Source organism: Melitaea cinxia, chromosome 3 (genome assembly GCF_905220565.1).
Source record: "Melitaea cinxia chromosome 3, ilMelCinx1.1, whole genome shotgun sequence".
Classification (NCBI taxonomy): Eukaryota; Metazoa; Arthropoda; class Insecta; order Lepidoptera; family Nymphalidae; genus Melitaea; species Melitaea cinxia.
The window spans coordinates 10,432,656-10,458,348 of NC_059396.1; the positions used below are offsets into that span (position 1 = coordinate 10,432,656).

Consider the following 25,693-nt stretch of genomic DNA (forward strand, 5'->3'; position numbering starts at 1 on the left):
AGCACGTTAAGCCGTCGGTCCCGGTTGTTATCATGTACACCTGATAACGATCGTTACTCATAGTAGGGAATGTATCTGCCAACCCGCATTGGAGCAGCGTGGTGGATTAAACTCTGATTCTTCTCCTACATGGGGAAAGAGGCCTATGCCCAGTAGTGGGATATTACAGGCTGAAGCGAATGTAAGTATGTAATGTAATGAAATTTATATGTGTATGTGAGTGTAAGTGTATGAATACATTTAATTTAATTATATATTATATATAAATATATATATATATATATATATATATATATATATATATGTGTATGTATATATACTAGCGACCTGCCCGGGCTTCGCACGGATGCAATGCTGATACTAAATATATATAATATATGCGTCGTTAGATTAGATGTTGTTACAGAATGCGTTGAAGAAATAAAGATTTGCTGCTCGTTCCCCGTAGGTGATGGCGTGATTTTATGTAGCCTATATGTTGACGCGACTTTTTAATAATATTCGTGCCAAATTTGAAGTAAATCCATGCAGTTCAATTTATCCCGGACATACACACAGACAAACAGACAAACAGATAAAAATTCTAAAAACTATATTTTTGTCTTCGGTATCGATTGTAGATCACACCCCAAGTATTTTTTAAAAAATATATTCAATGTACTGTTTTGACTTTCCTACGTACTGAGTATGTACGTATTAACGAGTATGCTTTAGACCACACGACTGAAGTGATACTTCTTTAGCAATAGGACTGCACAGTAGACTTGCACTGTCTTAGATATACGATACGTAACTGGCTACGAGAGAAAGAGAGAAAGAAAACGTGTGCTTGCACCTCTCTTTCTTGCTCCGTTCGCCTCGCCCGATTACACATTTCGTAACGATCTCGTCACGCATTCACCAGCTTACTCCCCAAGTCAAGCGTGTGTAAAGAAGTTTTACTTCAAAAAATATTTATTATGTTTATATTCTATTTTAGTAGAGTATTTAAATAATTAACTCTTAAACGTAACGAAAATTAACTACAACTTCCACTAAAATATCTCTTATCGAATCATAATCATATCATCTTTCTGGCATCATTTTTAACTTTTAAAAATTGAGACTGTTGTTTTCTAATATTTACGCGAATTTGACTCATTATTAATAGAGAAGATGGCTGGCCGTTACCGTCTGCTTGGGATCTCATTATTAAAATAATTCATTAAAAATTAAGCATAATATGCCACAGACTAAAGACCCAGTTAGCACTGTTTGCGTAGAGAGGACTAATTAAAATATTGATGTATATAGGGTAGTTTCCAACTTTGTAACGTTAGGATGTCTTACACCTCAGTTATGACCACAGAGTACATTGTAACAGTAGGGAAGTCATGACCAAGGTTGCTGTCAGAGGCGGCTCATCTTAAATAGCGCTGGTGCAATACATTTCAACGAAAATTGCAAAGGTAATCTTAAATTCTTCTATATTTCTTTATATTACATACTATCCTTACCTTACTTACATTATATTTTCTATTCTACTATGCCTAATACTCTATCCGTAGCGTGCATTTCATATAGGCAGACATGTCACTAAAAATGATATAATATAAAACATGAACATTACAATTATTTTTGAATACATATTTTTGAAAAAGACATAAATCGTAATTCAATTTAAATCCGCTTCGAAAAAACCCGCCGTCATATATGCGATATCAGCGCTTCGTGCGCATCGACGACGGGCCTTTTATGAAACTTCTGCCTATAATCGCTTAACAAATGTTAGCAATGACACTAAGACATTATATAATCCTACAATTTTATAATGTCGCGTGCGTCATATGGAATACGAACAAAGTATTTTGTTTTTAACATTGGTCGGCTTAACAACGAAATTAGGCACAGCCTAAGAATAACCTGTCAAATTAAATTGTCTTGAATTCGATACCGTTTGTACTAATAATTAGGATTTTTGACACGGTCGCGTAATCGCAACATTCCACAGAGTAATATTATGACAATTCACTTTTAATTTTTCGTTTGTGCGTTTTTGTTATTAGTGTAAATATTAATATATTAGTGATGAATAAGTTTACTTATGAAATATGTAATGGAGATATGTGTTTGATAAAAGTAAATAGTGCATCGAAATTCAACACGTTCGATTTTGAGGATAAATTAAAAATTGTTCAGGCGTATCGATTTAACACATAAATAAGAATGACATTATAATTTTTCATTTATTAATAAATAAACAAGTACTTTCATTAAGCATACAATTTCATAACTAATTAATAGTATCTAAGATTTTTTATTTTTGTATTACCCACATTAGGAATTCTAAACATTTTTGAATATCATATCAAAAATTGACCGCTCCAGCGGGGTTCGAACCCGCGTCTCCGACGTACCGTGTCGGCGCTCTAGCCAATTAAGCTATGGAACGATACACCCGCTCGAGCGAAATTTTCGATATGATAATTTTAAATTACGGTTTAAGCGAACCGTGGCGCCGTCTATAGTGAGCTCTTTACAGAAACCCGTAACTATTCAAAGTTTCATATTACAATGAAAATCTTTGACAGGAGACGACACCGTGCTATTTTTAATATCTAAGATTTTTTATTTTTGTGTTACCCACATTAGGAATTCTAAACATTTTTGAATATCATATCAAAAATTGACCGCTCCAGCGGGGTTCGAACCCGCGTCTCCGACGTACCGTGTCGGCGCTCTAGCCAATTAAGCTATGGAACGATACACCCGCTCGAGCGAAATTTTCGATATGATAATTTTAAATTACGGTTTAAGCGAACCGTGGCGCCGTCTATAGTGAGCTCTTTACAGAAACCCGTAACTATTCAAAGTTTCATATTACAATGAAAATCTTTGACAGGAGACGACACCGTGCTATTTTTAATATCTAAGATTTTTTATTTTTGTGTTACCCACATTAGGAATTCTAAACATTTTTGAATATCATATCAAAAATTGACCGCTCCAGCGGGGTTCGAACCCGCGTCTCCGACGTACCGTGTCGGCGCTCTAGCCAATTAAGCTATGGAACGATATTAATAGTGTTATCAATGATTTCCTATGTTTGACACAAACGAAATTATCAGAAGCCTTATGAGGTCACTATGTCTATCCAGTACTTAACTGATTTGTTTGATAGGTATCAGTTGGTTGCTTTACGTCTATTTGTATGCCTGCATTATTAGTATAAATGCACTTTACGTGTCAAATAATTTACTTGTCTGTTCTTGAAATTATTTAAAAGCCTCTATTCCCAACAAAATTTAAATAAAATAGAGTAAAATTGCGAGAAAGTAAGTGCAGTGTGGCTGTTTTTTTTTTTTTTTTTTTTTGACTGCCTACTCTGTCTAAAAACTTTATGCACGCCACTGTACTCTATGATATTACGTATAATTGGTATTAAGTTGTAACGATTGGAGCGCCAGGAATTGCGTTCCTATGACACGAAGTTTAGTACGATTCCTAGCACTGTATTCAATGAGTGCGAAAGAGATAGGCCGACGCGTGAAATAATAGATTTCGTACGAGAAATTAGCCTAATCTACGCCGCTTACGCGTGACGTTGTTATACCGTAGGTTCAGCCGTGCGGCGTGTGCCACGCGTTGCGGGGCTTGCCTATGCGCTGTTGCCGTTCTTATGTATACAAAGAAATATGTTGGCTTCGTCAGTTATTTTGCAGTTTTTCTTTTAAATAAGTATTAAGAATAGTTTGTACGCGACATTTTGTGTTAAAAATGGAACAAGACAGTGTATCTTTTAATAGACAGCGTGAAAAGACTCTCGAAATGCGACTCGAACTTTTTGACCTGAAAAATATTTCAAAACCCTGGTTGTGTATATGTGAAGAAAGCGGTAAATGATTCTGTTTTCCGTGCCTGGTGTTTGGAGCTGGCGCTCGCAGTGGTGGTGAATCTGCATGTACAGAATAAATTTTATATAAAAGCAAAATAAATGATAAGCTATAGTTTTATGTTTTTTTTTTTATTGTGGACCGCCATCAAAAATGTGTCGAGCCGCCTCTGGTTGCTGTCAAGTATCTATCTAGAACATTGGGCTTCTAAAAAACTTAATAAACCGCAATAAAACCTAAAAAAATGTTTAATTATATTGAGACTGTTCTCAACCAACTCTATGGAAAAAATCTCATAAAACCCATAACACATGGAGAAATGCAAACCAAATTTTTATTCTGAGTTATGAGATCTATGAGAATTTCGGTCTACATTTGTCCATGCTTTAGGAAGTTCTATGAGATTTTTTCCATATAAAACCAATCAATTTCCTCCATGTATTCTCTTACGTGACATTAGCGGTATCAACAGTGCTGCACTGGCACAACTGAAATCCACTAAGCCCATCAATCGATCAACTTTTAAAAATTGCACCGAAATTCTCTCACCGTCCACTTCGACCACCCAGCTTTTCAGGTGGATCGTTGCAGGGCTTGGTAACGATAACGTTGACGGTACCTCTGACCTATGCGATAGTTGAAGGGTACGTAAAAGCTCAAATAGAAAAATTCCACAACAACAAAGTGAACAAATAATTGCTGTGTGAATTAGAATACTCAAGATCATTTTATCGCGTTTCATCTCGGGTTTCGTGATTGTCTGCGCAGCTTGACCAACCTTGACCACGATCTCTTTCGTACATAATATTATCGTAGTAGGTGATCCACTTTTCGTCACCAGTGATCAATCTCTACAAAAATGGTTCGATATCATTATGTCTTCAGAGAGAATCGCAAATGAGAACACAGGTCCATTTGGTTTCTTTTAGTGAGCTCATATCAGGCACCCACATATCGAGCTTTTTTGTATGATCAATCTTTTTCAAATGGGTCAAACTGTATTATTGTCAATTCTCAGATCTTCAGCTTACTAGGCATAGTAAAACTTGGACGTGGTGCGACGCTGACGGTTTTTTTTTTTTTTTTCTTTTATTAAATATATACACAAATAAAATTAGAGTGATTGTTTGTAATATTAAAATAGCAGGTTTTTACTAAATGCATATGAACGTATACACGGTACATGTACTAAAATAACATTTTTTTTTACGGTTTTTGTCTGTCTGTCTGTCTGTTTGTTCCGGCAAATCTTTGAAACGGCTGGACTGATAATGATGGGACTTTCACTGGCAGATAGCTGATTTAATAGGAAGTAACTTAGGCTACTTTTATATTGTAACTCTGCGAACATATATATATACATTAGCTGTGCTCCCATTTCGCTTGGGCTTATGATTGTAACGCTCACAAGCAAGTGGAACGTTGAGTGATCGTTGTGAGCGTCAAGTGGAAGCCACGTATGAAGTATAACTTAATATATTTTCAAAATGTATTGAAATATATACCTAATATATTTTTATACTAACAAATATTTAACTTAATTTTTTGTGACAAATTATTTTTAATTAGTAAAAACAGCCCTTTTTACTCAAAAAGTAAATAAATTCCATTATATATTTTAAGTAACTTGACTTTGCTTACTATATTTGAGATAATTTAGTTCTTTTTTTTTAATATGTTTTCCAGTTATTATATACAATTTATTTAAATTTGACTCTCACCATATAAAAACACAAATATAATTATTTTAATTTTCCGTAAAAAGTAAACATTTTTAATAAAAATATATGTATTATTAGTTATCTGTGCCTAGTAATATAATCTGCGCATTGTGAAAAAAAAATTGTAACAATTGAGTGCATTGAAATATTATAGACACTCAAAAGTAAAAATTCATGTACTTTTAACGTTCTAAAAGAAGAATTATATCGTTGATTACATATAATAAACAACGTATTACATGTAAGTTAATTTAGATATTGTGTAAATATAAGGAACGTCATATCGTGAAGTGGCGCTGATGTATTGTCGGAATTTAACAACTATACAAGAGAGAAAGAGATGTGTTGATTATTTTATTTGCCTTAAAAACTCATCTCCTATCTTAGTTTTTATAATAACACGAGGAGAAGTCCTAAATAATAGTTACACATTACATGATTTATAAATTAAGAAGTAAATATAACAACAATCATAGATGATATATGCAATTTGTGCCGCATTATTTTGTATCAAGTGACGTATTCTTTTCCATTAAATACATGTTTGATTTCAGATGTGAATGTAACAGTAACAATGAAGTATTCTTGTGACTGTAAATGAAATTATATATACATTTAGAAGTTTGTTTAGCGTATTAGTTATCAATTTCGTAGCCGCAATGATGAAGAGTACGTTGCCTAAAGATAAACCAGGCAAAATGAGGATCAGAGCTTTTCCCGTAAGTTTTTAATTGTTACACATGTCTGTACACTGCTATTTTGTTGACTTAAAATCTAGCAATATAATTTTTAACAGAATAGTACATCATAATCATCATCCATGATGCATTTGCAAAATATACTCAAAATATTTGTAAACATTATAAAATATTTTTGTCTATCACACACTGTTAATGTAATTATTTGGTTTATAATATTTAACAAATATAATATTTGTAAAGAATATGATATTTAAAAGGATTATTTATGATTGTTCATTTAAATACAATAGATATAAAACCTTGTTTCATTATGGGTGCATTCAGTGTCAGTCATTGTGACTGACACATCATTTAAAATTAGAAATATTTAGTTATTTTAACTTAAATTTTTTGTATGCAGTATGTCATAAACACTATTTTATTTGACATATAAGAAAATCATATAAGCTCTACAAAGCTATAATTTTTTCTTTTGTTAATGTTGTACAAAAATGCATTTTGAATGATCAAACTATCAAGATGACAAGAAAATTTCAAGTATGGAATTACTCCGAACCCTATTACCAAATGTACCCTGATACATGGGTGTGTACTGCCTTGTTCTCTTTAATTTTATGCGATACTAGTTGTTAGTTAGTTGTTTTGGGCTCGATTTTCCGCATTTAGACTCAAAGCTGGTCCGTTATGCATGTACTTTATTGAGGGGGAAAATTAAAAAAGGGGGGAAATTATCGTATTAATCAGTGTTTTAATAAAATGTGTACAATGCAAAAGAAATGTATGTAATTTATTCATTTCAAATTTTTAATAAGTAAAATATAAATCAATCCAATCAGGACGAAAATAAATAAATTTAGGTTAATTACCAATAAAATTCAGAATTTTTATATATTTTATTATAACTAAAACATTAATATTATGTGTTGTTTTATTCCATTTAGTATTTAATAATGGTAAGAGGAATAAAACTTCATTTAAAAAACAAAAACAAAAATTGTTTGGTATGTACTACTAAATATAACACGTAAAAATTGTTTATTTAAAGTATAATTATTTTTAGATGACTATGGACGAGAAATATGTGGAGAGTATATGGAGTTTACTCAAAAATGCAATACAGGAAATACAAAAGAAAAACAACTCTGGTCTTTCATTTGAAGAGCTCTATCGAAATGCTTACACTATGGTTCTTCATAAACATGGTGAAAGACTTTATACAGGTTTGAAAGAAGTGGTCACCCATCACTTAGAAACAAAGGTAAGCAAGAGGAATAAAAGTAGTTTTAATAATATAATTTAATTTAATATTAGATTTTTTACAATATACAAAAAATATTGAAGGTAATACAATAAGTAAATGATCACACGAATTTCACGATTTTTTTACCCCTCCCCTGTCCTTGTCTTCGATCATCATATTTATGTGCTAATTTTTGAGCTAATTTTTAATGGTATGTAGTTGAAGTATCATGTTCTGATACTTATAATTAGGTATAATATATTTTAAATGTGATGTCACAAAATTTTTGACCTCTTCCCACCTTTACCATTACCATACCACTTAGGCTTATAGCACACTTTCAATAATCAAACAACAAATGTCACATCACAAAAATTTGAACCACTCTGCTTAACATTAAATAAGCTTCCAAATATATAGTCAAATTATAAAAAAAAAAATGCAATCATTAAGTGCGAACCTCGCAATATTTCCTTAAACCCGTCCCCATTTTCAGTGAACTTATTTAATGGATGACCTCTAACAACAAAATGTATTATTTTTTTAATTTTATTTTTTGATATATCTATAATACAGTTTCAGTATTATAAATTGTTTAATTTTATTTTATCTTGTATATGTCTGTATATAAATTACATTAATTTATTTACACTTACTGTGTTCCATGGCAAGATAATTTCTTACCACTATAGATTGATGTCCATTGTATTTAAAATATAATTATAATGTACAGTGTTCACGTCTTTTTCAAAAGTTATGTACAATTATCAAAGGAAGTAAAAGTTAATATTCATTATCAGGTCCGTGAAGATGTACTACATTCGTTACACAATGGATTCCTTCAAACATTAAATAATGCTTGGACTGATCATCAAACTAGTATGGTTATGATCCGAGACATACTCATGTACATGGACCGAGTGTATGTACAACAAAATGATGTTGACAATGTATATAACTTGGGACTCATTATCTTTAGGGACCAGGTAATTTTTCTTTTATTTTTATCTAACAAATTAAACTGGGTTTTCAGCCAAAACTGAAACCGAAAATGGGCCTTGGTTTCAATTTCGGCCGCAACCGAAACTCACGTGGTCGATGTATCTAGAGTAATTTTAACCTCAATTCTTCTGTATTTTTTGGGAGCTATCTCATAACATTTTACTGGGAGTACAGGTTTTGATGATTATTTTTTAATCGAAAGCTGGTACTAGTTGAATTTTATCGAGACTTATAGTTAATTGATAAATTTTTCAACTACCTACATTGTATTATTTGTTGGTGTAAATTTAAGTTTTTTTTTTTTTTATTTCCTTGAACATACCGATGGTTAATTTCGTTTAATAAAACAAAGATATGTACAAATTTTGAATTAAACAATTTAATTAATGTGTTCGTAAAAATATAAACAATAATTAAATATTTCCATTTAATATTTAGGTGCATAATCTATTCACTAAACTCTCAGTCAAATGCATTCTTTCATAATAACTAAGTTTCAGCCGTTTTTTTGGCCGAAACTAGATTTTTTGCCCGAAACTGGCTGAAACCGAAACCGAAATTTTGGTCTGTCCATAAAATTAATATTAGTGCAATATACTAATTACTTAAACACAAAACACGTCATAGTCTCTTACACATTATTTTATGTGATATAAATAACTAGCTAAATAAAATTTATAGCCAGGATTCAGGATTAACATAATGTTGCCACCCATTTATTTCCCTCGGCAAAATTGTATTTTAGAATAAGAATATGTATATAATTTAAAATAAACCTTTAATATGGCATATTTAAGTTATGAAACTTATGGGAAAATGGTGTAAGTACAATGTTTTCCGACATTTTTTTTCAATTACCGATTTTATTGTCTTACTATAAAAACGAGATTTGTCATTAATGGTAGACTCTCTAATCATATATGGCCTCTGCTCTGGAGTTCTGGAGTAAGGAGTGATATATTTTCCCCATTTAATTGTAAACAAACTAGGTGGTTCGATACGGCTGCATCCGGGACCACTTGCGCCAGACGCTCCTCGAGCTGGTCGCTCGCGAGCGGCGTGGCGAGGTGGTGGACCGGCTGGCCATCCGCAACGCGTGCCAGATGCTCATGGTGCTCGGGATCAACTCGCGCGCCGTCTACGAGGAGGACTTCGAGAAGCCTTTCCTGCACCAGTCCGCTGAATTTTATAGGGTGAGAACAATAAGACTTAATACTTTAGGTTATTCATGATAGATGCTAAAGCTGGTAACGATGATGCTTAATCCTTATGGTTCCTATTAAAGTTTTTTGTCTATTGCTTAGCAAATAGTTCAATGCAAACCTCGTTCCCTGTACAGTATCTGTCATAAACGCATACAACACTTTCCGCCGCTTAATATATCTTTTAATTTTGTTGTTAGTGTATAATAGAATTATTATTGTCTATTTCACTATGCTCCAATTGTATCAAACTCATAAAGTTTATCAGTACAGAGACTTCTAAAAATAAAAAGTCAAAGAACATATCATTAAATGAAGTTAATAACGACTATGCCTCTAGATGGAATCTCAAAAGTTTCTCGCGGAGAACAGCGCGGCCGTGTACATCGCACGCGTGGAGGCGCGCATCAGCGAGGAGGCGGAGCGCGCGCGACACTACCTGGACGAGAGCACCGAGCCCCGCGTCGTGGCCGTGCTGGAGCACGAGCTCATCGAGCGCCACATGAAGACCATCGTCGAGGTGCGCCCCTGACGTCCCGATCAATTCTCGCGACCGCTTCAGAAACGTAATTAACGCCAACCCCAACGCTTCTCACGAAAGGAAATCGAATCTACGACCGGCGACACAACCGCTAAACGACAACCCAACTGACCGACGCCGTCAACACGCACGGAAACTAGACGTTAGCACAGTGCGGGAAGTATGAGACGATAAGTAATAGTCGTGTCGCCCTGCAGATGGAGAACTCGGGCGTGGTGCACATGCTGATGCACACGCGCACGGTGGAGCTGGCGTGCGTGTACAAGCTGCTGTCGCGCGTGGGCGAGGGGCTGCGCACCGTGGCCGACGCCGTGTCGGCGCACCTGCGCCAGCAGGGCCGCGCGCTCGTCACCGACACGCACCACAACACCAACGCCATCGCCTACGTGCAGGTACGCGGCACTCGCTTCTACCGCTGCCTCTTGGACTTGCCAAAACGGGTTGTGAGGCTGGTAAAGCGTGACAACCGATGCCTGTCACGTTTCATATTATGAAAGTGCGCAATCTGTGTGGTTTTTTTAGTCCATATTTTCTTATAATACTTGGCGTCATCTTTCAAATTGTACTTCAGTTACAGCATTATCATCAATCACATTAACGACAAAAATGTATTTGAATGTAATGTATGCCCAATTCAACTGACAGTGAAACCAATTATTTTATTAATAGTATTTTTAAAAAAAAATGAAAAATGCCACATAAGTTGCAATTGCTTATGTAATGACGCCGCGTTGGCGCAACGATTACAGCCATGGATTGTACCTGTTGCGCTTGGCAGTTGCGGGTTCGATCCCCGCACATGACAAACATTTGTATTGGCTATACAGGTGTTTGCCGCGGTCTGGGTGTTTGTGCAGTCCTTGTGGGTCCCCCCACCGTGCCTCGGAGAGCACGTTAAGCCGTCGGTCCCGGTTGTTATCATTTACACCTGATAGCGATCGTTACTCATAGTAGCAGCGCATTGGAGCAGCGTGGTGGATTAAGCTCTGATCCTTCTCCTACATGGGGAAAGAGGCCTATGTTCAGTAGTGGGATATTACAGGCTGAAGCTTATGTAACATCCTGAATTACATTTAGTCATTTTCTAAATGCTATTATATAATTAATTTTTTTCTCTTCCCCAGAACCTCCTGGATCTGAAAGACAGATTTGACCACTTTCTTCATAACTCATTCAATAATGATAAAATATTTAAACATATGATCGCTTCCGATTTTGAGTACTTCCTTAATCTTAATAATAAGTCCCCTGAATTCCTGTCATTATTCATCGATGGAAAGCTCAAAAAAGGTGAAAAGGGCGTAAGTATATTTATTCATACTCTATTATACTCAATTCTGTTTCTGTAATGAATTATATATGCTAAGACTTAGTATAAAAAAGTGTACATAGCCAATATGATCTTTCATACAAAATAATCATAAAATATCTAAGCCATTTTGCATTTAAAACCAATAGATTTCGATATCATCTCAAATTACAGATGAGTGAGCAAGAAATCGAGGCAGTCCTGGACAAAACCATGGTGCTGTTCCGTTTCCTGCAGGAGAAAGATGTGTTCGAGCGTTACTACAAGCAGCACCTCGCCAAACGACTCTTGCTCAACAAATCCGTCTCCGATGACAGTGAGAAGAATATGATCTCTAAACTTAAGGTAAAATATTCAGATATGTTAAACCATTATTTTATGACTATATACATGTATGACCACAATTGATTGATGGAAAATTGTGAAAAGAGTTAATAAACCAAGCAAGGAGACTGTGACACCAAGGATCATATCAAAAGGAGTACTTAACAACAATACTCATAGACTTAAGTCTGGTACCAGTTGATAAATCAAATTTTTCATGAAATAAATTATAAAATTAACGATGTTAATAAAGTGCACAGTAGTCTGTCAATGCCTCGTATTTTTATTATTAAATATGTAAACAATTTTTTTAACGTTATTTATTTTTTTATTTTTTTTCCTCTTTAATATGTGCACACTTCTAACCACTACTACTGTATCGTGTCCTGTGCTCAAAGGTTATCTGTAAGATAAGATGCCCTTTGTACATCTTGTACTATATCTTTCTATATATGTGTCTGTATTTTGGTGTACATTAAGAATAAATAAATTAATAAATATTATATTTATTAAGTAGTCTTAAAATCTTTAACAAATTTACTAAAACTTAAATTGTCCCATTCTTATTGGAGAAATTAACAATAGTTAGAGTATATGTAACATTCTCCAGAGAGAAGGATTATTGAAAGATGTGGAGCCCAGGGATTTCCACTGCATTATTGGTGATGTCTCTCACATAGAACACTCAATCAGTGAATAACAATAACGCTACCTTATATCATTTAAATATTTCTGCAAAATTCTTTACCCAAACCCACGGACAGTTGTAAGTGTCCTATGCTTTCTACAATATATTTGTAGTTATTTATTCCGAAATCTTGCTTAAAGTCTTTTTGCGAATATTTTCTATAACGTTTATTAAAGCATATTGTAAAGAATTTTGCAGTTTTAGAAAATGAAGACTTTAAGCAGGAGATTTTTGTTCTTAGTTTTATAATATGTAAAGCGTAATACCATTGTGTATAATTAGGACAAAATTTAGTTCATAGAGTTAGTTACAATGTAATTTAGGGTATACACTAACTTATGATATATTTAAAATACTATAGTATTTAAAAAAACATCTTATTTAATTTTTATATTGAGTTTTTATAAAAAAAAAAATTAAATTATTAAAAATTAAATAACTACATGAGATACAACAAATATATGATTAATTATTCTAACAACAAAATTAATTGCTTTAACACAGTTTTTAATGATTTATCTTGTCTAAGATATTTGTAATTATTTCAAGTGTTTATGTGATGTGTTTATTTTGTCTAATATATAGCTGTAGTAGATTTATCATTTTCGATTGTTGAATTATGTATCATATATGAAACTATTGAAATGTACTTTCTTTAAATAAGTTTTAAAAAATCAAAAATTCCTATCAAATATTTGATTCATTCCAAGGCTGATAATAATAATATTGTAATTGCAGACTGAATGCGGTTGTCAGTTTACATCAAAGCTGGAGGGTATGTTCAAGGACATGACGGTGTCCAACACTATAATGGAGGAGTTCAAAGAGCATGTGCTATCATCTGGGGTGAATTTATTTTATTACTTTCTTAGTGTGTATGTGCTTCTTTATATTGTAGCTCTCGTTAAATACACACTTATTTAACCTTTTGATTTTGAAAAATAAAATTCATTGTATAATTTATATTTGCAGACCAACTTACACGGAGTAGATTTATCGGTGCGCGTGCTCACAACAGGATTTTGGCCGACACAAAGCGCGACACCCAAGTGCAACATACCAAAAGCTCCGAGAAGTGCATTCGAAGTTTTTAGATCGTAAGTTTATAGGCATATATCTTTATAGGAATACAATCTTTTGCTCCCTTCTGTTCTAACTCAGTTTTACTCTTGAAAATTGTGAGGTAGTTCAAAGATCTCACGAACTGCACTACATTTTGAGCAGGTCATATCTGCCGTGCGCTACCTCAATATATTATTGGATACATTATAGCCAGTCCAGACCGAGAACAAATCTCAAGCTGGTCTGACACATCGCCGTCCGCAGGTTCTACCTGGCGAAGCACTCGGGCCGGCAACTGTCGCTGCAGCCGCAGCTGGGCAGCGCGGACCTGCACGCCACGTTCCGCGCGCACGCGGGCAGCCCGCCGCGCTCGCCGCCCGCCCTCGCCGCGCCCGCCCTGGCCGCGCCCGCCCTCGCCGCCGCCCCCGCCGCGCCCTCCGCGCCGCGCCGCCACATCATCCAGGTGTCCACGTTCCAAATGTGCGTGCTGCTGCTCTTCAATAAGCGCGAGCGGCTCACGTACGAGGTGACTGAGACCTATCGATACTTTACTGTATTATCTTTATATACTATTCTATGTAGGCAGTTTGGAGAGCCATCTATTTTTTTTTAAATATCTATAGACAACGCGGACGTTAAACTTGCGTCCTTCCGTTTACGGTCATATAGAGATACAGAGGCCTACCATAGCCCAAATTATACTTGAAAACGATTAAACAGTAGTAAGTACAACTCATTACGACATAACTTGGACGACATATCTCTGACTCATTGACACGACACTAACGTACACACGCCATCATATGTTAATTTTTTTTATTAAAAGATTGGGGCAACTTTCATATTTAGGTTATAATATCGATTCTGATAACGCAGTTTGATGACACGGATCTAAAAATATCGAGTTACGATGCTTGTCCAGACTAATGTTCGAAACTACTGGATCGATTTTAATAAAATTTTCCACAAATATCTAACTTTGTCCAAATGTTTGCTATATTTTATTTCAATTTATGACCGCAATATTTTTATAACAAAATTAAAAAAATTGAGGCTACCGCCTTATTTTTTTTAATTTTGCAGCGTAGTTCGCCAGGTCAGCTAGTGTGAGTATATATCGTAAAAGTAACTGATAATCTTGCTTATCTATACACCTCCCATAACGACAAGATTAGTAACACAATTATTACTATTAAATTTCAAACGAAAATAGTTTCCAAGAAAGCAAAAGATTTAATATTTCTATTTACAGCTAAAATTTCACTGGAATTTTTTTAATTGAATTTAATATCAGTCACAGAGAAATCAATTTCACAATGACTCATGGGTCATTTCGAGTTACTCTGTTTTAACTAAATTCTCTAATTAAATTTCTAATTAAGAAATTCCGATTACTAAAAAGATTATTTTTACTTTCAGGAAATACTCAATGAGACCGATATACCCGAAAAGGATCTCGTCCGCGCCCTCCAGTCACTCGCAATGGGTAAGCCCACGCAGCGAGTGCTCATCAAGCATCCTAAGACAAAGGAAATAGAGCCATCTCATCAGTTCTACGTCAACGACGCGTTTACTTCTAAGTTGCATAGGTATGCATTTTAATATTATACTTACGAATATTTGTAAAGTTCTATAATTGAATGAATATTTTTTATTCTTTTATGCTACAATTGCTGAATAATTTATGCTGGAAACTGGTGTGTTGATACATAAAACAAAACTTTTTACCTCCATTATATTCTGATTAAAATGAACTATAAATGTATTTAGCGTGCTTAGGTAATAATTGCAATAAATTTGCATTACAGAGTAAAGATCCAGACAGTAGCAGCTAAGGGCGAGTCCGAGCCCGAGCGACGCGAAACGCGCAACAAGGTGGACGAAGACCGCAAACACGAAATCGAGGCCGCTATAGTACGCATCATGAAAGCAAGAAAGAAAATGGCGGTAAGAGAAAAATATATTATTCTGTTTCTCAAAAGATTAGAGATCAATGAAAAAAGAGAGGGAAAAGAGGATGAAGTCACTTTTACCAAACATTTTATGAGAGCCATTTTAAAGTTAAAATGTAAGAACCAAAAAATGTTAAAAATTCAACCACAAAATAAATTATCTTTATTATTTATGTGGCATATTATTTAATTATTTCTGATTCTTATTTACTCTTTAATGTTAAAGAAAAGGTCATTGTTTAAACACGCTACTAGTGTTAACGGGGAAAAGGGTCTTCTCTGTCACTATCATCAAACCTGTTTTTTTAGGTGACTACTGCATATCCCACATATTACTATGCCACATGATAGTACTACAATGTGACAACACTTTTTTTCTGCTCTGTCGTTCATATACTAGGTGTTCGACACCTAACTCCTTTCTTCAAATAGATCATAACCGTATCCGGCGAACTTATATCGATGAAACTAGCATCCACTGTTATGACCGCCGACAGATCGTTGATGTTAAACGTAATATTTTTCGCCATTCCTTCAACTGATGCACTAATTTTATTTTCTTCTATATCAACGCCGTTTATGTGCCTTTTCAAATGGAACGTGATCTATAGTAGCGCATAATCCCTCATTTGAAGGAACGCAGGTAGGAGTCGAACACCTCACCTACTACACACCACCCTTACACCTGCCCACAGCACACGCTGCTGGTGGCGGAGGTGACGGAGCAGCTGCGCGCGCGCTTCCTGCCGTCGCCCGTCGTCATCAAGAAGCGCATCGAGGGGCTCATCGAGCGCGAGTACCTGGCGCGCACGCCCGACGACCGCAAGGTCTACACCTACGTCGCATAGGTGCATACTCCGACCCTTACCCCGCCCGTGCGTCCGCCCCCGTGCAGAGACGGCTGCGCCGCGCCACCTAACGATACGATTTATATAAAGAGGGCCTCGATTCCGTTACGAAATCTTCTCGTGATAAAAACGAGTTAACGCTGTCGCGATATCTCGAAATGTGCTCGATAAAGTAGACATGACATAGGGACAACGAATACTTAATAGATTGTCGTGTCGTATTTGCCGCAGTTGTCGTTCACCGAGGGAAGGACTTCTATTACCGTTCGTTTTCCGACGAGACGACTGCCGAGCCCGCACGCGTGGTCAGCTTTGTCCGCTTGTCTCTTGCGAGTCGTTTTAACCTTTCTTGTTCCTTAGTAAATTCATATAGCTACCGGTACGCAAAAAGGCAAACGTAAGCAAAGCCAACTTTGTAAGTTAAGACAGATTATTCGCAAAACATAAGTGCAGATTGGATTATAATCGCTGTAAAAATATTGTATATACGAAGTGTTGTGGTTTTAGTCTGATCATTTCGATGTGTACTATAAGTGTTCCTCGTGATTTCCTAGAGTAGCTGTTATGTTAAATTAAATTCTCTTTTATAACAAACATGTTTCATTTGCAACAAAGCCCTTTTTATGTTAAATGATATATATTTTTATTTGTAGGTTATTTAAACCTAAAAATTGGGTTTTATTTTCAGGCCATCGCAATTTCAAGTCATTGAAGGGTGAATGCCAAGTTAAAGTGATAGAAGTAACAAAAGTATTTAAATTATTTCAAAATAAAAATTATTAGTTATGACAAAGGTATTTTATTTGCTTAAAATCATAATTGTACATAAAATTAAAAGTAAATAATAAAGACTACACTTGCAACTATCACTACTGAAAGGAAAAAATAAATTCTTGGTTAAATGCGTATTCAATAAATCTGCAACATAACCGCGCGTATCCGGCGAACTTACGTCGAGGAAACTAGCATCCACTGTTATGACCGCCGACAGATCGTTGATGTTAAACGTAATATTTTTCGCCATTCCTTCAACTGATGCACTTAAAATTTTATTTTCATCTTTACCAACGCTGTTTATGTCAGTGTATGTAAATATATAAGCAAATCGAGTTATGAAGTTATAACATTTCAGCTTGGTTGATTTGAAGTTATATTCACCATAAAGATTTGTTTTATTAAATCTTTGGAGTTTAATCCATTTGTTATCGCTGATATCGCTTGGGTTCCCGTATGGTGAAATATATATATCTTTATTTAACCGTAGTAATTCGATGATTTCCATTTGAATTTTTAAACATTCATCACTTTTATTGTGTATCACATCAATTTTACGAAATGTTAGTCGACATATTGTTCTTGTATTGATGCCAAACTTTAAGATGTTATGCGTTATATTTGTAATCACACATTGGCCATTTAGATTTTGAGGAAGTATTAAATAATTTTGGTTTACTAGAGACATATTATAAAAAAAATATGTATGGTTACCTTCAAAATAAGATGCTATTACTGGTAACTTTCTTATATAACCTGGATTCCCACTATATGTAACAATGCCTTCAATAGAATTATTTCCCATGTAAAAAGTAACTATAACTTCTTGTGAAACAAATCTTATGTGTGCTGAAACTTGCTTTACATAAATTTTTATTATTGCTTTTACAATAATAGATTCATTACAATAAAATATGTACTCTACTTTTACTCCTATATTATGACAATGACTTTTTGAGCATGAAGGTTCATGCAGACTTTTGTTATATTTAATGCAGTTGTAGTCATTGCAAACAAGGACAGTCCAATTAATGCAGTGCAATATAGTACAGTTCTGTAAATAATAACACATATATGTCGAAACTCAAAAAAATAAAATAAATAAGAAACATTTATGTAATTTTAAAATGATTTCTTTAGGTATAAAATTGTATTAGTGCAATTCTAATTTAAACCTAAAATTATGTTCCTTTAGAATTTTTATAAGTCTAAATTACTAACGATAAAAAATGATGATAAATATTTACCAGTATTGTACTATTTGTTGTATTCTCTTTTGGACTTATAACCTTAGAGTGGGTAGAAAATTCTGAAGCATAGAAAGAATGCAGATCATTGATTTTTACATAACATTTTATGTGCTCATTTGTTAAAAACTTTATTGGCTTTTCGCCACTACAGTAACTATTAGTGACTGTTATTGGTAATGCTGCAAAAAATCCATTAGAAATAAAAAGAAATATTTATAAATTTGTAAAATAAAAATTATTTACTTACTTACATATTATTTTAAGAGTTTCATTTCTTTTAAGCCATATTGGTTGTCCATAAAAATACATGTTTTTTGTAAATTTATATAATGGTTCATTGCTTTGACTAAAGTGCCACTTAAAATATTTACTAGCATCTATGTTTAAAACCTAAAATAAAAAGAACAAGTCAGAACGTTAGACGGAACGAAGTAACAAATTAGATGTAAAAAACCAAAAAAAAAATCGAACCTCATTCATAAATTCCATTTTACTCTTTGGTAGGTTTACTTTTTCAATACAAAAAATGTGATTAAAAATATTGCTAGCCACTTCACTACTACATGTTTCTTGAAAAAAGCAATAAAATTGCAACTGTCTGTTGTTACTAAAACATTGATTGTTGTTATTTCTTTCTCTACAGTTTTTAAACAAATTATATTCAGCTGTGGAACAATCACTATCACAGCAACAGTTGATGTCACATTTATTAAACTGTAAATCAAAACAAATGTTATATTCTCATATCAATAATTATAATTTTACATAAATTTACAAAGCAAATTTATTTTAAAATGTCTACGTACCAACATATTGCATTCACAATTATTTTTACTGACAGTTTTTTTAGGTATATCAGTGGATTTAGGTATCGTATTTTTATTCAAAATAGTAATCTCGGTCACATTATCAAAATCTGATTCATTGTAATATGTTTCTGTTGTTAAAGTACTGTCAGTCATAGATACATTCTCATCATAAATCAAATCAAATACCGTACTTGCTAGATCAGTTGATGTTTGAAATGTAGACATAGACAAAGATAAATTATTGTACTTTTTATATTGTGTTTTATTGTTTCTATTTTCCAATTCAAGCAGTCCTTTCCTATAGTAAAGTGCATGTGGCTTTTCTTTTATATTTTTTAATATATAACTCAGATTTTCAGCAATAGTTCTTTTATGGTCAATAAATGAATCATCAGTTTGATTTCTTTCATAAATGAAGTCCATTAAACAGAATTGAATCACTATAGATAATAAAGTAAAACACAAATATGTAATTGGCTTCATGTTTTACTTATATTCTATCCCAAACTGTATGAAATTTCTCAAAACAATGCATATGTTTATTTCAATATCTCCTTTAGACTGGGTTATCAGCTTGAACCTGTATAATAAAGAAAAACAAGCTATGGAAAAAAATAGTCAATTCCTACTATATAAACCCTACCTGTACATAATTTTACTCCTATATAAAACTAAAATTAATTAATTAAATTTAAATAATGAGTTATTTTTGTCTGCCATTTGGTATCTTTTGCAATACTGTTTTTTTATTGTTCATAAATTTTTAATTAATTTTTAAAATTTTTCAATACTTTTTTAAAAATTATATATATATAAAAATAAATCATGCTGATTCTCAAAACTAGAGGGCTAACCATTTTTTAGAGTTTTTTATTAAATTAATGAGTTAACACAACGAAAAAAAAAAACTAACAGCAAGTTTCATCCACAACGAAATTTTTTTTCTAAATCAATGTATAATCTTATATATAAAAATGAATCGCAAAATGTGTTGCTAAGCGCAAAACTCGAGAACGGTTGGACCGATTTCGCTAATTCTTTTTTTAAATATTCCTTGAAGTACGAGCAGTGGCGTAGCGTAGTGGGGGCGGGGGGGGGCGGCCCGCCCCGGGCGGCACTTTTTAGGGGGCGGCAAAATTGAACAACACTTAAATAATAAAAACAATTAGTAAATACTAGCGGCCCGGTACGTGCTTCGCTACGTATATAGTGAAATAATAAAAAAAAATTACATCAAATTCATTTATTAATACAAAAAAAAAAAAAAATAATTGCTAGGCTATTTTAAAACTTAATCCAAAACATTTGGATAACCAGTATTTTTTGTTTTTCCATTTTGAGAAGCAATAGTCGAAGACTTTTTCGTAGTCCACAAATGCCATACACAGCGGCTGATTATATTCTTCTGTCTTTTGTATAATCTATTGAACAGTATGAATGTGGTCTACAGTGCTGTAGTCATTTCGAAACCTCGCTGCTCCGGTAGTTGGAATTCGTCGAGTCTTCTGGCGAGACGATTCGTAACAACAATCGAAAACAGCTTATAGATATGGCTCAGAAGTGAGATCAATGTGTAATTCTTTGACAGAGACTTGTCGCCTCTCTTAAAGAACAGCACCAAACACACTACTGGACCACACCTCCGGCGTGGTACCTCGGTGGGTGACGGCGTGAAAGAGTCTCACCAAGACTTTTAGGGTAGGTCACCCTGCGGCTTTAAGTAGCTCAGTCGTAACTAAGTCATCCCTATTCTGCTCAATCAGAGTAGCAATCTCTCTCGTATTTGAGCAGTGGAGGTCTCGGCGTACAAGTTTTCGTATCTTCTTGGAAAGAGCCCTCTGTTCTGGCGAAGCTGCTTGAGCAGTGAGCAACTCGCGCCTCCACCACACTAGATCCAAGGCTTCGGAAGAGAGTTGGACTGCTTTGTTGACTTCGTCAGCTAAAGTGCCTACGACCTAGTGTACACACCGTCTTCACCACGTTGTCGGTCATCTCTTCCACGTTGCCAGTAGTTTCCAGCGAATCGAATCGGTTTTGGCGTTCCCATTGAAACTGCTCGGAGCCACATAGTAATTGGGGCAGCGTACGTCGGAGAGTAGATTTCACTAAGCGGGCCCGCTCTTTTCGGAGGTATATATTTAAAGTGCTCCGCAATAACCGGTGGTTACTGCCAGTGTTAAACCAATTAACCAAGGAGACATCTCTGAATATATGCCTTTTATCCGCTATGATGAATCTATCTCGTTCCTCGTCATAGTGTTGGGGCTTTGCCATGTACACCGCCTTTGGGGCTTCTTCTTAAAAAAAAGAATTCATCAAGAAGAGCCCCTCTGACTCGTAGTAGTTGACGAGCATCTGCCCCCTGCGATTCCTGCGCCCCTACCCGCGTGGCCCGATCCTTGATTCGTCGCGGTCTTGTATTCCCACTTTAGCGTTGAAGGCTCCCATAACAACGTTGTAGAAGGCCGAAGTAGTCCCATGCATGGCCCTAGTAATATCGTCATACAAGGCTTCGACTTCATTGTCAGATTGTGCTGAGGTCGGCGCATAGAGCTGTATCACTTCTAGGGAGTACCTGTCAGTGAGTTTAAGTACAAGGTACGCTACCCGGGTCGACACATTGCTGACTTCCACAACGTTGTTAGTGAGAGTCTTGTGGACCAGAAAATCGACGCCACCTTGGGAAAGCCCATCACCTTCACGGAAGCAGAACAAGTGCCCGAAGTCCAGGATCATCGTGTCTTCGCCCTCTCTTCAAACTTCAGACAACCCCAGTATGCTTCACTTAAGTTTAAGTTTAAGATTCGGTTTTACTTCCAGTTCGGTAAGGTTGTGGTCCAGCCGTAACATGCCTCCATTATACGTAACCGGTACGTAGTACCTGTAGTTTTGAGTGGCAGCCTCCCGTATCCCGGTGATCCTCAGCACCCTCCGCCTCACCGTTACCGCGGCCGCTGCTGTAGCCGGGAATAGTGGGGCTACCGAGAACTGAGGGCCTAAAATTCTACCGCGAACTCATGAGGGTTTTTGCCCATAGTCACTACGCTGGGTAGGCGGGTTGGTGACCGCAGGGCTAGCTTTGTCGCACCGAAGACGCTGCTGCTCGTCTTCGGTTGTGTATTTAAAAAGCTAGCTGTAGGATGGCTATACCGCCATCGGTCGGCTTCACTAGTTCCACAGTGGTATTGGAACTTTGCTATTTCATATTATTAACTAGCTGACCCGGCAAACATTGTTTTGCCAATAAACTATCTACTATAATATAAATGTGCGGGGATTTACTTATAAACGAAAGCGTTGTAGACAATGAAAGTATGCTTTATTTAGTGCACAGAAAAATTAAAATAATACGTATAGCAGTTACTGCTACGATCGGTACACAAATAAAACCAAAAAAAAACAATGGCCGAAAACAGTATAGTGAGTAAGACAGGAGACCGGCTTTATTCTCATCCCTACTCCGTGATGTTTGCTGGATGAGAGGTGACAACGTAATGTAGACATCTAGCGGGGATAACTGATCGATTGATAGTTATCGACCGGCGAAGGCAGGAGATCAAATTGAATTGAGAAAAAAAATCACAATTAAAGGACATTATTAAAAATAATAAAAAATAAAAATTGCGATGGAAAAATAGGGCTTGATGGTAGAAAGGTTGAAAATTAAGAGTAATATATTTTTTTTTAATTCTAAGTCATGACAAAATAAAAATAAAAATCCTGCCAAAAAAATTAAAGTTTATAATTAACAAATAAAATATAGGGGTTGATCGTAGAAGGTTGAAAATTTAGGGTTGTATGAATTTTTTAATGTTGTATCATAAAAAAATAAAAATATAAATAATTTATCTAAAAATAAAAAAAAAAAAATAAAAAAAAATAGGGGTGGACTACCCTTAACATTTAGGGGGATGAAAAATAGATGTTGTTCGATTCTCAGACCTACCCAATATGCACACAAAATTTCATGAGAATCGGTCTAGCCGTTTCGGAAGAGTTTAACTACAAACACCGCGACACGAGAATTTTATATATTAGATTAATTTATTTATTTTACATTAAATAGTATGTCTTAATAATTATCACTAATCTAATAAAATCTAATAAGTACTATTAATTATTTTGTATTGTTATTTAATTGATTGAAATTTTGATTTGGGCAAATGGAGATAAGGATTGATGAATTTTGCATGGAATTAAATAAAGCTTTATCATTATTATTATTATTATTATTATTGGAACTTTTCTATCCCTTAGTCGCCTCTTATGACACCCACGGGATGAAACGGGGTGGCTAAATTCTATATGTCGTAGCCACTCAGCTAAGTAAGTTTTAGTATACCTAGTTTAAATTGAAATACCTAAACCTACCTACGGGGGCGGCAAAATTTTCTTCCGCCCCGGGCGGCCGACAACCACGCTACGCCACTGAGTACGAGGATGGTTCTTACGGAGAAAAAAATTCTAAAAAAAAAAATTTAAATTTCCTGAAAAAGTCTAAAAACAACACTTTTCTATACTCCCATACAAAAGTTGTGATAATACTTAAAAGTCACTGTTAGGCGATACGAAGTTCGCCGGGTCAGCTAGTTATTATATATTTTATTACCTACTAACCTGTCACTTCCTAAATTAATAAGATCTGTTTGTGCTAATTCATGGGCTCCACCTATAAAAAACTGCTTTAATCTTTCAGTCACAGTTGTTGCAGCAGGAACCCAGCAAGGAACTTTTATGGTATGATATCCAGGAGTAGAAGGTATAGTGCAACAACCGTAACCCACAATCCACGAGCGTCCTATAGCATCAAGGCAACTTACTTGTAAAATTATCTTTGGCCAACCTATAAACAGTATTTGAATAAATAATATTCATAAAAAATAGATTTATTGAGCATTATAAGAATTAGTTATGATTTTTACCTTTAATACCCTTACATACATAATGTAAGTCTATAGGATGAACCCAATCGACACAATTTGTGAAATTTTCTTTACCCGATACTGTTTGACCTTCACAATGTCCAGAAATTAAAGTCCAATTAGGACCTACAAATATTATCATTTATTTACACATGTTTTTAATATATATGACGATTTTCTTAATGTTATATTATGAACATACCAGATTGAACAGAATATCGACAGAACAAAGAGTTCGATTCGTTAAAGTCAATAGCTCTTAGTATTTGCCCTATAATGTGGAATTCTGCCATTGAAACTTCACATTATAGCCAAATACTCTTTTAAATTATATATTAAGAACGAAGAAAAATTACAATAGCTACGAATTACTATTAAAAAAACCAACGTAGTGGTTATATCCTCTTTGAAAAAAACATTATTAGTATACCCATGTTACCATGGCAACAGATTTTTTTAGTTAAATTAGATCCTAAAGTCAAAGACCATACTGCCTACGCTACAGCATAAAATTAATTTAAAGTAAATAATGAAAACATTACCGTTTATTCAATAACTAAATCAAATTAGTTATCGTGAAATATTTTAAAATGATATCATATTCGAAATAAATAAATTGTATATGATATTAATGGGCGCTTTTGTGGGACGCAACCTGTGTTGATACACTTACTCCGTATCATTTCAGAGAAACAGTTTAAGAGCGGGAGCCGCTGCGGAAAAGGCTGAAACGATTAAACGACACAAATATTCGTGGCTAATTCTAAATAACATCTTTGTGCCATTTGCAGTCGAAACACTTGGACATTGAAGTAATAGTGCTAAAATTTTTTAAAAGAGATAACTCCTCGCCTTGTTGCCACCACTGGTGACAAGAGGGCTAACGCATTTTTAGCTCAGAGAATCGGCATAGCGATTCAAAGGGGAAATGCTGCCGGCATTCTTGGCACCATTCCACGCGGACATGATTTGTACCATAACTATTTGTTAATATTTAGCGACTCTCTACACACCCGCAGCAAATGACAAACAATTTTTTCTTCTATCTACGTTGTATTACTTGTTTGTATCATTGGAGTCGGTTATTTGTTTGCTAACAAACACAATTATATTGAATTAGAATTGTAAAATGACTATAGATTCACGTTAGTACTTTACCTCCTCTTATGATTAATTTGTCTTTAAACCCTTTATTTATTAATTTTTCTGCTAAAAAACACACTTTCGTGGAATTGCATTATGATAAAAAAAAATTATCGACATTGACCAACTTACGCGTAATTGATACACGGATGAAATAACGGAAATTAATGATTATACATTAAATTTCATAATTTATAAGGGTATTTTTACAGCTAACATTCTAACAACACAATGTAGCTAACAGGGATACTTCGTGCCATAAATTTATTACACTAATCATTTTTTTAATAATAAATGTAGTAGACACAAAGCTGAGAACCTTGAAAAGGTTCG

General features: G+C 34.7%; 3 protein-coding genes across 4 annotated transcripts; 1 reads left to right on the top strand and 2 right to left on the bottom strand.

Annotated features, from left to right (window-relative positions):
* Window positions 1-5,905: 5,905 nt before the first annotated feature.
* LOC123669449 (cullin-3) lies at window positions 5,906-24,197 on the top strand. Of its 2 annotated transcripts, XM_045603055.1 has the most exons (16): window positions 5,906-6,047; window positions 6,148-6,312; window positions 7,355-7,552; window positions 8,335-8,520; window positions 9,526-9,729; window positions 10,079-10,258; window positions 10,477-10,671; window positions 11,404-11,580; window positions 11,763-11,933; window positions 13,339-13,446; window positions 13,573-13,697; window positions 13,927-14,188; window positions 15,082-15,251; window positions 15,471-15,609; window positions 16,310-16,462; window positions 23,992-24,197. In XM_045603055.1, exons 2-15 carry the CDS (start codon window positions 6,253-6,255, stop codon window positions 16,460-16,462), a joined length of 2,328 nt encoding a protein of 775 aa, XP_045459011.1. In that variant the 5' UTR covers window positions 5,906-6,047; window positions 6,148-6,252; the 3' UTR covers window positions 23,992-24,197. The 2 variants fall into 2 exon arrangements, with proteins under 2 accessions (XP_045459011.1, XP_045459012.1); XM_045603056.1 differs by lacking the exons at window positions 5,906-6,047; window positions 6,148-6,312; window positions 23,992-24,197 and adding an exon at window positions 6,814-6,879 and having other exon boundaries at window positions 16,310-17,056.
* LOC123669783 lies at window positions 17,246-19,778 on the bottom strand. Its single transcript, XM_045603373.1, has 3 exons — window positions 19,293-19,778; window positions 18,484-18,681; window positions 17,246-18,290 (listed from the first exon to the last, which is right to left on the bottom strand). The coding sequence occupies exons 1-3, from the start codon at window positions 19,776-19,778 to the stop codon at window positions 17,262-17,264; spliced, it is 1,713 nt and encodes a 570-aa protein (XP_045459329.1). The 3' UTR covers window positions 17,246-17,261.
* Window positions 19,766-24,510, bottom strand: LOC123669450 (B9 domain-containing protein 2). The gene is made up of 4 exons (XM_045603057.1): window positions 24,420-24,510; window positions 24,218-24,343; window positions 23,913-24,138; window positions 19,766-19,875 (listed from the first exon to the last, which is right to left on the bottom strand). The coding sequence occupies exons 1-4, from the start codon at window positions 24,508-24,510 to the stop codon at window positions 19,782-19,784; spliced, it is 537 nt and encodes a 178-aa protein (XP_045459013.1). The 3' UTR covers window positions 19,766-19,781.
* Window positions 24,511-25,693: the final 1,183 nt, after the last annotated feature.

What these genes read in the sequence shown, in the direction of transcription:
- LOC123669449 (XM_045603056.1), top strand. Translation starts at nt 6,814, where the DNA reads ATGACAAGAAAATTTCAAGTATGGAATTACTCCGAACCCTATTACCAA. An exon ending in ACGCCATCGCCTACGTGCAG is followed by an intron (nt 10,672 to 11,403) that starts GTACGCGGCACT and finishes TCTCTTCCCCAG; the next exon opens with AACCTCCTGGATCTGAAAGA. An exon ending in TTTACTTCTAAGTTGCATAG is followed by an intron (nt 15,252 to 15,470) that starts GTATGCATTTTA and finishes TTTGCATTACAG; the next exon opens with AGTAAAGATCCAGACAGTAG.
- LOC123669783 (XM_045603373.1), bottom strand. Translation starts at nt 19,778, where the DNA reads ATGAAGCCAATTACATATTTGTGTTTTACTTTATTATCTATAGTGATT. An exon ending in ATTGTGAATGCAATATGTTG is followed by an intron (nt 18,682 to 19,292) that starts GTACGTAGACAT and finishes CTTTTTATTTCT; the next exon opens with AATGGATTTTTTGCAGCATT. An exon ending in CAACAAATAGTACAATACTG is followed by an intron (nt 18,291 to 18,483) that starts GTAAATATTTAT and finishes TATTATTTACAG; the next exon opens with AACTGTACTATATTGCACTG.
- LOC123669450 (XM_045603057.1), bottom strand. Translation starts at nt 24,510, where the DNA reads ATGGCAGAATTCCACATTATAGGGCAAATACTAAGAGCTATTGACTTT. An exon ending in TCGATATTCTGTTCAATCTG is followed by an intron (nt 24,344 to 24,419) that starts GTATGTTCATAA and finishes TAATATTTGTAG; the next exon opens with GTCCTAATTGGACTTTAATT. An exon ending in ATTAATTTAGGAAGTGACAG is followed by an intron (nt 19,876 to 23,912) that starts GTTAGTAGGTAA and finishes TTTATTATACAG; the next exon opens with GTTCAAGCTGATAACCCAGT.